This window comes from Phaenicophaeus curvirostris, chromosome 4, assembly GCF_032191515.1.
Source record: "Phaenicophaeus curvirostris isolate KB17595 chromosome 4, BPBGC_Pcur_1.0, whole genome shotgun sequence".
Classification (NCBI taxonomy): Eukaryota; Metazoa; Chordata; class Aves; order Cuculiformes; family Cuculidae; genus Phaenicophaeus; species Phaenicophaeus curvirostris.
In genome coordinates, this window is record NC_091395.1 from 44,117,963 (window position 1) to 44,135,324 (window position 17,362).

General features: G+C 41.0%; 1 protein-coding gene across 5 annotated transcripts in view; it reads left to right on the top strand.

The window, feature by feature from the left end:
- STOX2 (storkhead box 2) overlaps positions 1 to 13,682 on the top strand; it is a 152,887-nt gene extending 139,205 nt beyond the window's left edge. For all 5 annotated transcript variants that reach the window (XM_069855902.1, XM_069855907.1, XM_069855905.1 and 2 more), the window contains exons 3-4: positions 1,090 to 3,355; positions 7,954 to 13,682. In XM_069855902.1, the coding sequence (XP_069712003.1) occupies positions 1,090 to 3,355; positions 7,954 to 8,149 (2,462 nt within the window). In that variant the 3' untranslated portion in view covers positions 8,150 to 13,682. The remainder of the gene's footprint in view (positions 1 to 1,089; positions 3,356 to 7,953) is intronic.
- Positions 13,683 to 17,362: the final 3,680 nt, after the last annotated feature.

Genomic DNA, 17,362 nt, shown 5'->3' on the forward strand with positions numbered 1-17,362 from the left:
GTTATTAAGTTAAAATGCATTTTAGTTCAGCAAAACATATTGATTAAAGATAGCTTTTTCCACTGAAAATTACAAAATATTTTTATTTCTTAGTCTGTATAGATGGATTTTTTTTAAAACCAGCTTGTGACCTAAATCTCTTCCTTCCTTAGCTCTAGATGGAAGTTGTTCCTATGCAGAGCTTGCTAACTTGGTATGTTGTTTATTAAAGTATTGAAGATTTGGTCCTGCACCACTGAACCCAGCAGGAGTACTGATACTGGGAATGACCAGGCTCTCAATGCCAGGTCTGCTGTCTGGCTAATGTGGCATTGATGTAGCATTGCCATAACTGTCTTCTGCTCGATACGTCATACAAGCACTTATGTAGTGTCCCTGACATCTCATGTGAAAGGCAGAGAACTCTTAGAAGCAAATACTTCAAAGCTAAGTCTGTAATTTCCAACATAGTGAAAAATTCTGGGTAAGGTGAACTCTGGTATTCAAGGTGTGTCTTTTTTTTGAGCAGCTGATGTAGTTGGAACATACTTTATTAGGAGAGGAAGTCAGCGTAATCAAGTTTGTGATAAAGGGGTGATTTGGGAGAATGCTTTATTCTGTCTCGTGTTCTTCTGTGGAAAAACAACTTAGGCATCCAAAGTAAGAAATAATCACTGTTTTGTATGTGACTGGGCATTACATTAAATAGGTTTGTTGAACTGGGATATAAATATTTAGTTAGAAGAAGAATAAAAGTGAAATGTGTTCCCTGACACCCTTTGATTTCCAGTGATTCCATCTTGTAGCTGAAGGTCACCTGCACAGTGGAAGTGACTAGAAGGTCTCTCCCCACTACCCCCCCTTTTTTTTAACACTCCATTAATGGCCTCCTTTCTATTGAATTAATAATTGATATGTCTGAAATGTAGGAGATAAGTGGAAGGACAAATGGAGAAGAGAATGCCTAACAAAGTGCTTTGCTGGAGTTGTTTGTTCAGCATATTCCAGCTTGCATATTGGGGGAAAAAAGCTTTTTGTTGGGGAGAGGGGAGCCAGAGAGTCCTGCATGGTTTTATGCACTCCCTGATGTGTGTTTACTGTCATTTCTAGGAGTTCCAACGCCCAGTCCAGAAATCCTTCGGCATACCCTGAATATGCTTGTGCGGGAGAGGAAAATATACCCAACTCCAGATGGTTATTTCATTGTAACCCCGCAGACTTACTTTATAACACCATCTCTCATAAGAACTAACAGTAAATGGTACCATTTGGATGAGAGGATACCTGACAGGTCTCAATGTACCTCTCCACAACAAGGAACTATTACTCCCTCCACCTCGGGATGCGTCAGGGACCGAACACTACCCAAAAACCACTGCGACTCCTGCCATTGTTGCAGAGAAGACATGCACAGCATGCATGCATCTACCCTACAGAGGAAATCAGCAAAAGACTGTAAAGACTCATACTGTCCTCCTTCGTTATGTCAGGTCCCACCTACTGAGAAAAGTAAAAGTACTGTCAATTTTTCTTATAAAGCAGAGACGCTCACAAAGCCTAAGGATGTAGAAAAGCAGTCTAAGAAATTTGGGCTGAAATTATTCCGATTAAGTTTTAAGAAGGACAAGACAAAACAGTTGGCAAATTTCTCTGCCCAATTTCCTCCAGAGGAGTGGCCACTAAGGGATGAGGACACCCCTACCACTATACCTAGAGAGGTAGAAATGGAGATTATCAGGCGTATTAACCCAGACTTGACTGTGGAAAATGTCATGAGGCACACTGCACTAATGAAGAAACTTGAAGAAGAAAAAGCTCAAAGGAGCAAAGCAGGATCTTCAGCTCACCATAGTGGGCGAAGTAAAAAGAGCAGGAATCATAGAAAGTCTCATGGGAAATCGAGATCACACAGCAAGACTCGGGTGTCCAAAGGAGACCCATCAGATGGCTCTCATTTGGATATACCTGCTGAAAGGGAGTATGAGTTCTATGATCCCTTGACTCGATCCCCACGAGAAGGCTGTTTTATAATAGAACACAAGGGAGATAATTATATAATGCACAGCAGTCCTAATGTGATTGAATCTCACTTTCCCATGACACCAGAATGGGATGTGTCTGGTGAACTGGCCAAAAGAAGAACTGAAATGCCCTTCCCTGAACCTTCCAGGGGAAGCTCCCACTCTAAGGTCCATCGAAGCCACAGCCATACACAGGATAGAAGATCGAGGAATGAGCGGTCCAGTAAGGCTAAAGAAAGGTCGCGATCCATGGATAACTCCAAGGGACCTCTGGGCTCAGCTACCTTAGGCACACCTGAAGACATAGGTGAAGGCTGTAGCCCAGATGACCAAACAACTAGCCAAACTTACATTGATGATAGTACCTTAAGGCCGTCTCAGTCGCTCAGTCATCAAAGGGCTCTGATTTCATCTGCAAGCTACAAAGAGACTTGCATCCCTGAAATCGCTAGTGGCAGTGTAGAAACTCCCAGCTCTTGTAGCCTATTGGAACAAAGCAAGACTACAGAGAATTTACCATCATATAGTGAGCTCAACTCCTGCACAACAAAATCTGCAGTCGATGACTATTTTCAGTGCAACACATCCAGTGAGACTGTGCTTACTGCTCCATCACCACTGGGAAAGAATAAAGAAGATCATGATACGCTGACAGGGACAGATGGGCTCAAAAAAATGTCTTCTGCAGAAAGACAGTCTCAACATATTGCTAGGGAGCCTGGAGTGCACAAAGAGGAGTCCCCAAAGGGCCCAGGCAGTGGTTCAGCGATTGCTGGCCAAACGCCAGAGGTGATTGCAAATGGGCGGCTGGTTCAACACCATAGCGCTGAATCAAGCAGCCTTGATAAAAGGAAAGAAATATTTAGCAAGGATACACTCTTTAAACCACTGCACAACACTCTTTCTGTGAATAGTTATCATAAGTCTAGCACACCCCTGCTAAAGCCCCATCAAAAGACCCCCTCTGACACATTGCCAGTCAGATATGAGAAACTTGAACAAGCGACAGTAACCTCAGTCACACAGGTCATGCCCGTTTCACAGAGACAGCAAGAAACAGCTGGGAACCAGGAGGCCTCCTTTGACTACTACAATGTGTCTGATGATGATGACTCAGAGGAAGGAACCAACAAAAATGCTGAGGAAGAAAAGAACAGGGATGATGTTGGCACGATGCAGTGGCTCCTGGAGAGAGAAAAAGAGAGGGATCTGCAGCGAAAGTTTGAGAAGAATCTTACTCTTCTCACCCCAAAGGAAACAGAAAATAGCAACAACCAGAGAGCCACCCATTCAGCGCGCCTGGACAGCATGGACAGCAGCAGCATTACTGTGGACAGCGGGTTCAACTCTCCACGGTAGGACTGTCACATTCATTGCAGGTTTACAGACTAGAAGGTTTTGGTTTTTGTTATGTATGTGTGTGATATTGGTGACAGAATGTAGAGCCATTGTAAACAATTTCACACATTTTCAGACAGTGCTTTCTACAGCTCTGGAATCTCCTGTTCAGATGTGTGGCTTTCCCGCCATACCGTAAGCAACCAATGACCATTTGCTGCATTGACTGTATTATTAGTTCACTTTCTGTTTGCTGAAAACCTCCCTGTGTCATTTTTTTTCTGTATTAAACTTGTGTTTGCATTTAGAATAGAAGGGATGAGCTCCTGCATATACCCCCTTCCCTTTCCCTCCGAGGTGCCATCAATGTGATTAACTGGAAAACTAGACATGAGTAGGTGGCATAATCTTTGGCTCAGACAAAAAAAAAAAACCAACAAAAAACCGTGATTGTTTTGGCTTTGGGCATTTTTGTTTGTTTTCTTCAAAAATTTTGGAAGTGTACCTATCACCATCGCAAACTGGTGAGACTGGAACAGTCACCCTTCCCCCCATGGCTGAAAATGCTCAGGATATTTGAACTTCAGAGGTGACCCATCGCTGCATCAGCAGAGAGAGAGGTGCCTTGTCTAAGTTACTTGGGAAGAGAATCCACACGTTTGTGTATGGTGGTGCTGGTTAGTCATTTCCATTCCAGGGATCTCAGGCATCATGGAAGTCTTGGTGTGCTAGGAGTCTTACAGGTGTAGGGAGAAGAGCACTGCTGGTGTGTTCCCTGCCCTGAAGGTTTCACAAGCTCATTTCCAGGTTAAGAATCCTTCACTCCAGCTGCCTTCTTTCTCTCTCTGGCCTCTGACAGTCCTAGGTCTCTGCTGGCATGAAGCCTGATTTTGTTTGCCCTGGATAGCAACCCATCAGAGTTCAGAACAATGACTCCAGGAACACAGAAATAATTTACAGTGGTACTTCTTTTAGAGCATCTTACTTAAGCTTAAATTATTTATTGTCTGTGTTTAAAAATAAAACCTCCAAGACTGAATCTCTGTTAAGTGAAGGGAAATGGGGGGTTTTGTGACTTTTTTTGTTGCTTTTTTTCCCATCCCATAAAAGATACTCTTATTCCTCAGAATTAAATATATTTTTTAAAAAAAACCTGTAGCAAAAGCTCTCAAAAAGGCACGTGAAGGATTTCCTGTTTCTACACAGGACTAAATTTAATTTTCACTTAAAGTCATGTCAATCTGGAATGAATTCCTTAGGATTTGATGGCTACTCCTATTTGATGTTAATGACAAGGCAGCAATTATTGGGCCTACTGCTGCATGCAGTGATCTTCAAACTGGACCAAGCTTTTAACACAGGTATAATTTTCATGAGTGAAAAATTATTTGAGTAAATTGTACCGCTTGCACTGAGTCCAGCTTTACAAAGAAACTTAAAAAGGTTTTGAATTTGTTCCTATTATTGATTGTTCTGCAGGTGCTTGGCATCTTTTTCACATACAGCTGCTGTATGGGGCTGTTTGTACTGTTCTTCTTTAAACGTAATCTCTTCTTTTAGTTGAAGTGCTATACTTGGAGTAAGTTTTTGTGGGGGAAGTACATGGTGGTATTTGCTTCTTGCCCATCCTATCTCACTCTACAGAGTGCGTTTCAACTCCAGGACAGGATGTCAACTGGATAAAAATCAATTCTTAGACTACTATTTCACTGTCTATATGCTGGCTGGATGTCAAAGTGGTTTTTCTGGGTAATGCAAAGGCAGACATTTCCTTCCCTAACTATTAACACAAAAGCTAAAATTTCTGTTAATGTTAAACTTAGCCATCAGGAGAAGAGAACACGGTGAGCATACTGGATTTAATGCTTCTATACCACCTTGTTTAGATCAAAAGGGAAGTAGGTAGGCAGCTTTCAATAATGGTTGTATTTCGCACATGCCTTTTTTTTAATTTTACTTTCTACTTCCTAATGAATATCTTTTTTTTTTCTTTTGCAAGGCCTCCTAAAATAAGTTTTTTTAAAAAAAAGAGAGGGACAACATTCAGCAGGGTTTTCTTGTGTGTTTGTTTTGTAAGACCAGTCTGTAGTTTGGATATTTCAAAGGCTTTTTCATGGGCTTTGGGTCAATATGATCGAACTGCATGATTTTGCTGACTTGTGGTCACTCCTCAGTATGAGTCTATGGAAAAAAGAAAGAGCTGTGGGTGAATTCAGCCCTCTGGCTATAATTACCATGCTGTTATTACTTTCTTACCTTATAACAAAAAAAGTACTTCACAGCCATTTTCCAGAAAATAGAAAAAAAGCTATCCAGTATCAATCTGGTAAGATTCACCTAGATCTGACAGCGTCCATTAGCAGATGCCTAGGGGAAAGTATAAGAATAGGATGTGTATGTAGTGATAATCCTCAGGTAGACTCTTCTAACCTCCACTGATGTTGTAGCTCTTGACTTCCTGAGGTGTGGCGGTATCTTTTCATTTAAACTGGAGTGTGCATGTTGCTTGGGAGATGAAAAAGTAGCAATTCTGCACTGTGAAAGGAAAACTATGTTTTTAAAGTGTGACAAATTGAAAAAAAAGGAATATTAAAAGAAAAAAAGCAAAACAAACCATGGTGTAGTTAGAGATTTGCCGTGGTCATTTGACTTTAAAAGTAATTTGTGTGTGAAATTTGTGAACACGTCACCATTGGGAAAACAGCCTCACAGTTTTTTATTCATTGCTTTTTTTGCAAGTTGTATGTAGTAAATACTAGCTGTCAATATTCATTTTATTCCTCTATTTTTAGAGCTTATATAATACTGCTGCTCTTTTGTCACCTAAAGGAGGAGCTGATTTTGGTGTTACTCTGCATGCAAAATTCTCACTGCACTCTTTGTTTATGCATGTTGTAATGGTCAGTTTGTAATATCAGAATTGAAAATGTTTCAAGGTCTGGGATTGGTGGTCCCATAAGGAATGATACAACACTGAATGATCTCTGTTAAACAACAATTGCAGCTATTTTCATTAAAAAGGAGAAGGAAAGGAATCAAACCATGAACAACAGAAGTGTACCATGCATCATTGCAGCTCACAGAGATCTCTGACGTGCATCACCCATCATAGCTGTTTGGAATGACTGACAGGCAATAATTGGCAGAAGATGATCAATAACATTTTGATCAGTTTAAAAGATCTATGTGAGTTTTCCTAAATGCATCATTGATTTTCCAGATTCCATCAGTTTAAGAGTATTTAAATCTGCCCCACAACTAAACAAGGAGTTTCTTCCTTCCTCTGTGCTATGCACTGACGTGTTTCTTCTCCCCTGCCACATCCAAAGCTGTACATTCCTGCGCTTCCCCAATGCTAGCACTAATCTTTTTGTTTTGGTTTGGTTTTGGGTTTTTTCTTAGGGCTAGTATTTAACTGAGACCAGTCCCTGATCTGGCTGGCTGCAAGGCTCAGCATCAGGGAAGCATCAGGAACATGTGGCAGGGTCAGGTCCACACAAGGCAGGCAAGAGCTCCCCCTTTCAGCAGCAGGTAAATTTAGGTTAACTTTCAACTGACTATGGAACATTAGTGTCTTTGTTTCAAGTGCTTATTAAACAGACCCATTCAGTCTTCTAAATGTACTCTGTAAACATCTCCACAGCAAGTGCTGATGTCATTTTGCAGAGAAGTAGGCATATAGGCGAAGGATATATAACTAGGGACCACATGGCTGTTTGACAACCAAATCTCTCTCTCAACAGGAGCACTTCATTTGGAGATTAAAAATTATTAAGAGCGGAAAGAGGATAAAAAGAATAGTAGTATTAAAACTAGCCTTAGCGTATCTTGGCTGAGTTTTTTAAAACCTGTAGACTAAAATACAGGCTCCTCTGCATTCATCATTAGATGTAACATTAAAAGGCTTAGTCTTTAAAAATGCTGTGTCCTGTCACTTCCATGGTTAAACAATATGTTAGAACTAAAGGCACGTTTCCATTCAATTAATGAAGTAGCAGCACTAGTTGTTGTCTCGAGCATGATCTCTGACCCAGGTAGTTAAGATTTCTTAGCATCTTCCGAGCTGCAATTGTCTCAGCTGCAAAGCAAAATTGGAGCGTTGTGTTTAGTAGCATTTGTGTGTTTACTGTAAAATAGCATTTTCAGTTAATATTTTGTGTACAAAACATAGGTAGAAGAGGAGATAGCAAAGGAAGCTGTGTTACATTATTACTCGCCCAGCTCTGCACAGTCCCAGAACTGATTTGATGAAGTTACTTTGTGCAAAAATGCACCAGTCAGGAAAGAAAATTAATATGTTCCACGTGCAAGATGGAAGCTATTTCCTTGGGTGAAAAATCCAGATGCTTGATACTGGTTCAGCTCGCAGTGTGTGTGACAGCTTCAGCTCTGCTTAGTGCTATACCTGTGATACAGTATGGTGACTGCTGAGTACCTCTGGAACCCATTTAGGAGGAACATATGTGTACTGTCAAAATGAGATGGTTCATTAGTGTGACATTACATACAAACACAGGAAACCTATTATAAAACACACTGTTCTCCTTTCCTGTCTGGTCGATAGATACATGGGCATGTCATATATGAGTGTGTATATATTTCTTTTCCATTCTAGTACTCGTGAGAGCCTGGCATCCAACACTTCCAGTATCGTTGAAAGCAACAGACGTCAGAACCCTGCTCTGAGCCCTGCACATGGTGGCGCAGGCCCAGCGTTCAGCTTCCGAGCCACTGCAGACCCACCAGCAAGTGAAGCTGAGAAACTGCAGAAACCTGCTAACTGCCTGCAAGCTTCTGTCACTAGTGTCTGATAGTCATCTTGCCTCAGATCTTCTGTCTCATCCTATACAGCAAAGTTTACGACACTGGGACTGATGTTTACATCTTTGGGGAAAAATGAAAAAAGCATCTCAACCACAGTTTTGGTGTTACTAAACTGTGCTGCTATGTAGACTAGGGGCAACAAAGAAATCTTTATTTCGAGGTATTGCTTTTCACATTTGCGGCTCTGTAGCAGCAGAATAGCAGTAGAGATAATATGTACACTTTTTGCTTCACTTAATTGTAACTGAGCACATATATGAAAGTCTAGACACTGTAAGTGTAATCTGCATTTTCAATGTCCATGCAGTTGCCAACTTCATTTTAAAAAAATGCCACAGATGTGTGATGCCCCTGGTCAGAGGCTAAACTGTGCTGCAGAGTTAATCATTTTTTACTTCAAAAACTGAGCCACTGCTGAAAGTAACCAGCCAGGATCACCGTGAGGAAAAACAATGCCAAACATGACAAGTGATGACCTCAGCTCTATCTGTGAATTATTAATACTAATCAGTCATTTTCACTGTGCGTTTTTGTGACACAATTTCGTAAATACCCATTTAAGCAAGTAAAAAGAGGTTTGGGTTTTGTTTTGCTTTGGGGTTTTTTTAAGTGGAGGGTGAGGAGGTATACAACTTCTCCTTTTATGTTTCAAAACTATGAGAGATGTTTACTTACTAAGACTTGCTACTTGACCTTCCATAGTCACAAATGAGGAGGTGGGCCTTTGTGTAGAGGGGGGCGTGGGGAGGGAAGGGAGAGTTATAACTGTCATGAAGCCACAATGTGGAGTGACACAAAATATAACAGATGTCTTCAGTATAAATCAAGTATTTTAAAAAGATAATCTAATTCTTGTGTCACTTCTGGTATTGCAATCGCCATTAATATAGGAATCAGGATAACTAATTTGTTGGGGAAAAAATACTCTTTATGATATAAGTGACAAGTATGGCCTGAAGAATTGATTTCTTTCTAGTGGAAGGACATAAATCTATTTTATGTAGCTTATTAAATAGAGTGCCTAAATTAGGCTATTAAAAATAGCATACATTGTAGTGATTATCAGAGAACAAAATCTAGAGAATTATAAACTTCTGGCCTTTTTATTCAGTGGATGTTATTTGCAATTTAAGATTTTATGGACATGTCTAGTTTCTAGAAATTAAATGTGTCCACACGGTTGGCAGTAGAAATCTGAATTCTGTAGGTATGACATATTCTAACTGCTCTCCCCTAAAGTGTTACTCTGAAGTAATTAGTACTATGCTAATTACTGCAGAGTGCCTTCTAAGGATAGTTAAACTATCCAGGAGTAATTTTAGGTATAGGGTCACATTCTGCTCTGTCACTCATGCAACCTGGTAGTGCAACAAACTGACTTCAAATTTAACTCTCTTTTTTTATCAGAACAGACAAATTGGTGGAAGAATAACCAAGATACTAAAATGTTCAACAGCCCAATTTGTTGCATTGAAAAGGGATGTTTATGTTGTCCAGCTCTTGTAGTACACAGGTATGAAACCCAACTGTACATATTGAAAACCGGTATTTTCATCAAGTTCTGGTGACACATATTGCTCTGTACACAAAGTCATTTGAGCTTCACTCATGTTCTCTATTGTCATCAGAAGTCCTTACTGAACATTCAGCCTTACGTTACACACTTGGATATAGTTCATTTACGTATAAAACAGCTTTCTAATTCTGGACACAATCGATTTCTAGTTCTGTCAAGAACACCCGGTCAATGCACAGGTCTGTTTTCCTTGATTTCAGTGTATCATTTCCATTTCATAGGAGCAATAAGACCTTTCGGTGCACATAAAGGAAATTATTGTGCTTTTGGTTGGTTATCAAAGTCACTTGGCCTTTAGCCTTCTGCCTTATCATACCTTCCAAGATGTGCTCTAATTACCATATAATGTTTTGCATGACGCATCTTATTATTCAATATGTAATTCCAGCCGTGCTTATTCCATGTGAACTGTAGAGTCAGAGTTTTTGTGGGGAATTGTCATATACTATGCAGTGGCTGACTGTGATTTTGTTTCTGAGATGAGCTCTGACATCAGTAGTATGTATCAATTAAGTAAATAAAAATGTCGAAACGATGAAAAAATTTACAGTGATGATCTGAAGTACTAACGGCAGTATTAAAATGTGAACAGCAAAAACAGATTTCACCGTTGGGGGAAATACTTGTTTGTCATATACTAACCAGAATTTGTGCAGGCAGCTGTTTGTACAGAAGATGAAATTCCAACAAAATACAACAGTACATACCTATGAACTGTATAGTATGTTATTTCCTAAAGTTCCCAGAGACCAGCAGACAACACAAATGTCATATTAATGTTGACATGGCATTGTACCAATATTAATGTGACTCTTGGAATATGGAATGTAAACAGAAGTTTCAAATAGAAACGTTCTAATCTTGAATTATTTTTTTTTCCTTTTAAAATCAACAATGGAATATAAGGAAATTCCATCTTGAGGTTCTGGTAACAAAACCACAAGAGTGGAGCTTGAGTGCTTTATGTCACCCTAATCCTTTGATGAAATCATAGCCTTGTATTACATGGTTGCTTATCTATCATTCTTCTTCTAATGTATCAATTTAAAGGTTTACAGAGTTAGATTAGGTTGAATCTGTGTTGTGTTCAGTTGTAGAGGGTCAACACAAATCTGTCGGCATTTTGCACACTTAAATGTATTATTATAATACAACATGTTACTTTTATGGTAATTTTTTTTACACATATAACTACCTCCATGAATTTGATGAAATGCAGCAACATGAAAAGTGTATTGTACAAAGCAAGGTTAAAAACTTTGAAGCATTAGGTCATGGCGTTCTCTTGTGTGTCAATGCTTGCGTATGAAGTCATCATGTTTCCATTGCCACAATTTCCTTCTGCAGTATTAGAAATCTGGCTTTCAGATGAGTCACTTAAAAGACTTTGACAAGGCTGCGTGATTGGGATAAAAGTGAAAGGGAGGCTAAAACCTTCCATCCTCTCTCCCTAGTTACTGCTAAAATTTCTGCCTGGTAGAACTTGAAAATGTATTTGTAATTTAGCAAATTAGGAACATCTACAGACTGTGAAATGTGATTGACAGTTTGGGGTTTAACAGAAGAGACTCTGGGTATTTTCTTGGCAGCCTTCAAATACTTTGGGCCCTATTCTGCCTCCATCTTTGTCAACATATCAGCTTATAGTTTCTCTGAAATGGCAAGGGTGTTAAAACAGCTCTTCTTTTAACAAGATGCACTCTCTTCTCTAGATTGTGTGCATCTGAAGCACTTGCTCCTGTAGAAATTACCATCAGCCTTTAATCGACTTTGCTGGGAGCAGTATTAGGGTCCCTACTTCAGGTGTGTGCCTGTTGTTCAAAGGATGTGGGCAAGTTTCCAAAAAAAATGAAGCTGGCATTTGAAAAGTAGCCAGCGGCAACAAGCCACCTTTCAGGAGGGAAGAAAGAAAGATTTTTTTCAAAAAACCAAAGGAAGTGGCAGTTGAACCTAAGCAGATCACATTTATATAGAAATACCAATTTATGAACACTTCTTTCAGCAATCCTAGTACCGTTATCCTGATGCAAATTAATATACAATCATCAGTTGAGCTCATTTTGCCATTTTAAGTATTTTGGTTTAAAACCTATAAGAAATCATTAGCCATTTGACTTCTGCACCACTGTAAAATGCCCATTAGAAGCAAAACAAAGTTCACTCAACTTTAAAATGTATTGGAAAACAAATTTTAATGGAAACTACAGCCTAAGTGGTTGCCAGTGGTAGTCATTTTTTGCAAAGAGAACAATCAAGCCAATATTTCAAGAGGCCGTAGTAAATATGGATCAAACTTTGCACTTAAATCAAGTCTTTTCACCCAAGGGCCTCGAAGCACCTGGTACCAGCTAAGCCTCATGAGCCTGTGAGGTAAGCAGAGTTTACTGACCTTGTTTTATGTCCAGGCACGTTGGAAAAAACAAAGACTTAAGAGTCTGTGGTCTGATTAATAACCAATTGCTTTTTAAATTTTATTGGAATAAGTTTAATAGTTAACCAAAATGTGTTTGTACTCTGAAGTTATCCTTTTGATGCATTCAGTTTGTTTAAGAGAGAAACTGCTTTGTGATCCTGCAGAGACTCTTGGATTAGCAGTGCCAAAACCAATCAGTTTTCAGTCATATGAGGAAGTACTGCCAGCAGTGGTTTTAGAAACAGTTATTTTAATTAAAAATTTGTTTTTCAAATACATTTTGCAGAGCTTTTCGCAACACGAGTGTCCAAATTGTTGTGCTGAGAAAGCAAATAGCACTCCTAGTCTGGTGTCACACCCACAGTTTACAATTCTCTTTGCTCTTCTGAAGAAAACTGTATAGTATTAGAGAGAAATGTTCTATTTTTTACAAAATTCTTTAAGAAAAAAGTATATATCTAAAATGTTCCCCCAGCATAAGCAAAGTACATCGTTACTGCATGAGAGGCGTGCAGTAGACCCACCAAAAGCCAAGCTGGTGCTAGAAGAAAATGGGACTATCACTCTTCTTTCATAGCGGCGCTCCAAATGTTGGTTTCAGTCATGCGGGTGTAAATCTAGTGTAACTGCCCTGACCTCCCGCAGATCTGACAGAGATGGGAATGGGTTGTTAACTCCATTGAAGCTCAGTTCTGAGCTGAGGGTTTCCACGTTCCTCCCCTGCCCCCTGAGACACTAAATGCAGAGAAGGAGCAGAAGGCCACGTGCACGCACCTGGCTCTGGAAGGGTTGAATCCCTGGTGAAACGCACAGCCACCCAGCCGGGATGCTGCGACAGCCACCACGCATTTCCCACCTCAGAAGGGTGATTTTCCCTTGTGTTGTGCAGCCGTTAGAGCGACCCAAAGGATACCCACCCAGAAGTATGAAAGGGCCCTTGGAGTGATTGGCACAGATGTTACTTTTGTATGTGGAGGAGACTTAAATTTAAAGGGATCGTAATTCTGCAGGTAATTTTCTGTGAGTGACTGAATGTGGCTGTTGCATTAGGGTTTAAATGAGTTAATAAATGCAAGTGGGACTTACTGTATGTTAGAAGGGAGTTTTGCAGCCAAGACTGCCTTGTATAAATGTGTTTGCACTGAAAAAAAAAAATTAAAAATTACTTGGTCTCTGGTTGCTGTAAAGGTCATCCAAGATGGATGTTCTGTTTATATTGTATAGTATTTCATATGAAATAATTACAGTTCATGAAATGTCTTCCCTAACGTTACTGATTTATAACAGCACATTTGTAACATGGTTTTTATTGTGTCAGTGTACCATATTGTAAATGATGATTACTTGTCATGCTTAGTATAATAATTTAAAGGAAAAAAAAGGACAGGGATTTTTGTAAGTCTATATTTGAAAGTCCCTCCATATGGTAATATTGTGTTCATGTTGTTTATGTAGTGTTGTGTGAAATATCCATTTTGGATTGTGTTACTTTTTAAGATATTAAATAACATTTGGTTATATGTTTTAAGTGGATTCTTTGCACCCGTCAATGGTTTTTAGAGAAAATACTTACGTTCCCGTGTAACATGCTGTTTCCGCCCCTCACTTAGGAAATCTTGCGCAGCCACCCAGAAATCTCAGAAAACCAAGGCCATTACAGCTTCCTGTGTTCTTGTACCCTTCATAAAAGGTCTGTGAGCCGTTCTAGTCAGAGTGCAAGGGAGGAAAGTCACTGATTTTGAAACATTCCGGTTTGGATTGGACATGGAGGTGATGGGTGCAGAGGGAGCATAATCCCCACTGAACGCATGAGTGCCCATCTTAGACTCACCCACGCTCCAAGAAATGAGAAGACCCTTAGGGCATCCTGACACCAAGAGCAACAAGAGTCAGGTGTTTCTTTTCCTCTTCTCTCCATCCTCATGAGCCAAAGGAGGACCTGGTGCACACAGCTGAGAGAAAGGGTTCTAGCAAGACTGGTTTTCACATTCTTCAAAAAAGTTATTCAGATTTTTTTCTGCACTGTGACAGCAACTGATTGAAAAGGTCCAAGTGGACAATGTAACATGCAGGTGCTATTTTCCTGCCCTTTACCACCACCTGAAAGAAGGTTTGGAGGACATTTATGCTCCAGGAACTTTGCCTGAGTTTTGCCGTGAGAATTGCTGTGTGCCAAGGTCTGCTATGAGGATTTACAAGATAAAAAACAAAGCAGCATCTGTTGGAAGTAGGTGCTGCCATAAGCACCTTGGCTCGTCACATGCTCATAGCACATAGCACTACTGTGCAATTTGTAGTCTTTGCTGGTTCCCCTCCATCCACCACTTGCAATCATAATCCATCTCCTTGAATTAGTGAATTTTGAATTATAATGGGGGAAAAAAGCCAAAGCCAGGCGAAGTTTTGTTTGGGCTTCATGCCAGCACTGACCTAATGCCTTGCACAAGCAAAGTCAGTTTTCGGGGGTGGTCAGAATCAGACTTTTAATGCCTTTTCAGTATTGCTGGCAAAGTTTGCAAGCACTGTTTGACCCTTGCAGCTTTCTTTCTGTCCTGTTGGTGGGCTCATATTTTAGGCAATGGATGAGGCTGTTTGTTGTCTAGAAAGAAAATGCTGTTGTCCAGTCCTGTCATGCCATGTGCTCTAAAACATGCTTAGAAACCTGGCTTGAATTCTCTTTGTCCTTAATTTGCTGACAGGTAAACTGAAGTTTTTGAGCAAGTCATATAATTTTTGTGAAGCATGGTTTATAGCATATTTAGAATGTCCAGGGCTGCGGCTTGGCTGAAGAACTATTCTCTTGCTGTTGGATTATGCCTTTCTTACTGAGAGGATGGAGTCAAACCAGCAGCTTTCTACTGATAACCTGGCATCTGTAAGATAACATTCTTCAAAGTTCTCCAGGCTTTTCCTCCATCAACCTCTCAATTCTTTCTTTAGGTTCTGTTGTTACCTCCCAACTTACTTTCTATAATGTCCTATATTTTTTTTACCATTGCTTAAAATCCCCTGCCCTCTTGCTCATTTTTGACACTTTTTTTTTCTCCAGTTTGGCTTTTTGGGTTTTTTCTACCCGTTACTTGACATGAGATGTCTTCTGCCCCTTTCTCACTCCACTTTTTCAAAATGTCATCCTAGTCCTATAAGTTTTTCCTCACTTTCCCATTACTTGTTTTTTTCACCCTCCTTGCTCATTAGAAATACCTCAGAGAATAAAAGGTGGTCAACTGCCCCCACTTTTAGTCCCTTCTGTTCCCTTCCTCTTGACTGCTGCCTCTTTTTCTGACTGTGCTTTTCTGCCCAGTATCTTTGCGCTTTGAGGGCTCAAGTAGGAAACTCAAACCCCAGACAATGCAGGAACAAGGGGTCACATTTGTCTTTCTCCCTTCAAGGAGGGAGCCCACTGCTCTGACACTCCCATTCACCGCAGCTCGTACCTGAAGGGAGAAGGGTTTGTCTACAGAGTCAAAGATGCTGGGAATTTGATAGCTGCGAGTGGTTGTGTGTTGAGATGGCTGAGCTTGCATGTACAGGTAACCCTTCTCTGCCTTTAGGTCCTCAGGTTTAACAAAGTATTTTTAACCCAGCTGTTAGAGCAATGAAGAATGGCAGTTGGGAACAGAAAATGCTGAATATGGGGTTTTTACAACTTTTTTGTTATCTCTCATCCTACAGGCAGAAAAAACTTAACCCTTTGCTGCCAGCTATTTGAAAGTAAGTTATGTACCCTGTTTCCTTTCTGTCTTTCATCTGGAAACCTGGAACCTTTGGCTTTGAGTTCTTTGCATCTCTTGCTTCTTGTCCCCCAGCTTGTTGCTGGTAAAATTGGACTGGTTGTCTAAGAAGTGCTAAGGAGGGTCAGTCTGGCAGGGAGCTGCAAAAGTAATAGGGGGACCACCACCTCGATGAGTCTGCCTAAGGGTGCCAGCAGCTGTGGATGTGCTCTCCCTGCACTCCTGGGTAGCTTGTAAGCCAGCTCGGGGATGGAGAAGGATCCCAGCAGGTCCTTCCTGGCAGTGTTTCCATGGGTGGCCCTCCTCTCTGCTGCCAAGTGCGATAGCCCTCCTTACTCCTGGCCTGAAGAACAATTTGCTGTCCCTCCCCCCTGAAGAAGGAACTAGCCACAGCTTGCAAAACCAGCAAGGTACTCGGTACTCCTGGCAGTATTCCCCTCTGCTCAGGCAGCCCCCCAAAACACAAGTCACAATTGCTTGTCTCAACCCATCAGCCTTCCCCTTCCTCATGTGCGCATGAGGTTTCTGCTCATGAAGTTTTTGCACACACTCAAGGCTCACACATTTGTCTTGGAATAAAACCACCTTCCTTCTTTCCCTCCATTCCTTTTGTACGTGCAGTAACTTGCTGTTTGTTCCCTTGCAAAGGCTGCAGAGAGCCTCCAAGCTTAATTGTGTCCAAAATCCCATCTCTTCTCTCCAGCAGAAGGTCCGTGATGTATCCCAGATGTTTGCGCGTGTCAGCAGTCTCCAGACAACAGATTACAGAAGGGAGGTGGATAAGAAAGGAACAATTGCTTCTCCCTATGCCTCTTCTTGGAGGCAGGGAAGTTTTGGTGCTGGCTCTGTTTACCACGCTGGTGTGTGAAACTTTTTAAATGTCATTCAGAGACTTCTCTGTTTTTAGCCAGCTGTACTTGGGAAAGACTGTGGTTGTCAACAGGAACCGGAGGGGGTACGCAGGACAGTTTCAGATCATTATATAAGATTCATCTTTTATCTCCTCTTTGGTTACCTACTGCCAGATCCAAATTAGCCCATTTCTGTCCCTTCAAACAAGAAAAGCACTGCCTGAAACCGTCTCTTCCTTGGAGCTGCTGTTCATGTGCTCGGCACAGCCTCAGGGCTGCATTTGTGGCTCTCCCTGGTTGCCTCTTTCTTCCCACCCTTGCAGGATTTTTGGCAAGGGCTGCTTTTCGAGGCCGGGTCTGTTACCAGCCAGCTGGGGCTTCCTTCACTGGCTGGCACCCTGGATGCTGAGCTCATTCATTAGAAGAGAAATAATTCAGTCTTAGGATGTGGGTTTTTTATATGAAAACTGTTAGGACAAACAGGGTCTCCTCGCTGCAGTGACTACCTGTGCCCAAGCATAACGACACGGTGATCTGGCAGCCGCTTCCCACGGTGAGGCTGCCCACCTGTTTTATTATTTGGTGTGCTGGCTAGGATGGCACTGTTAAGGCTGTCACTACCCACA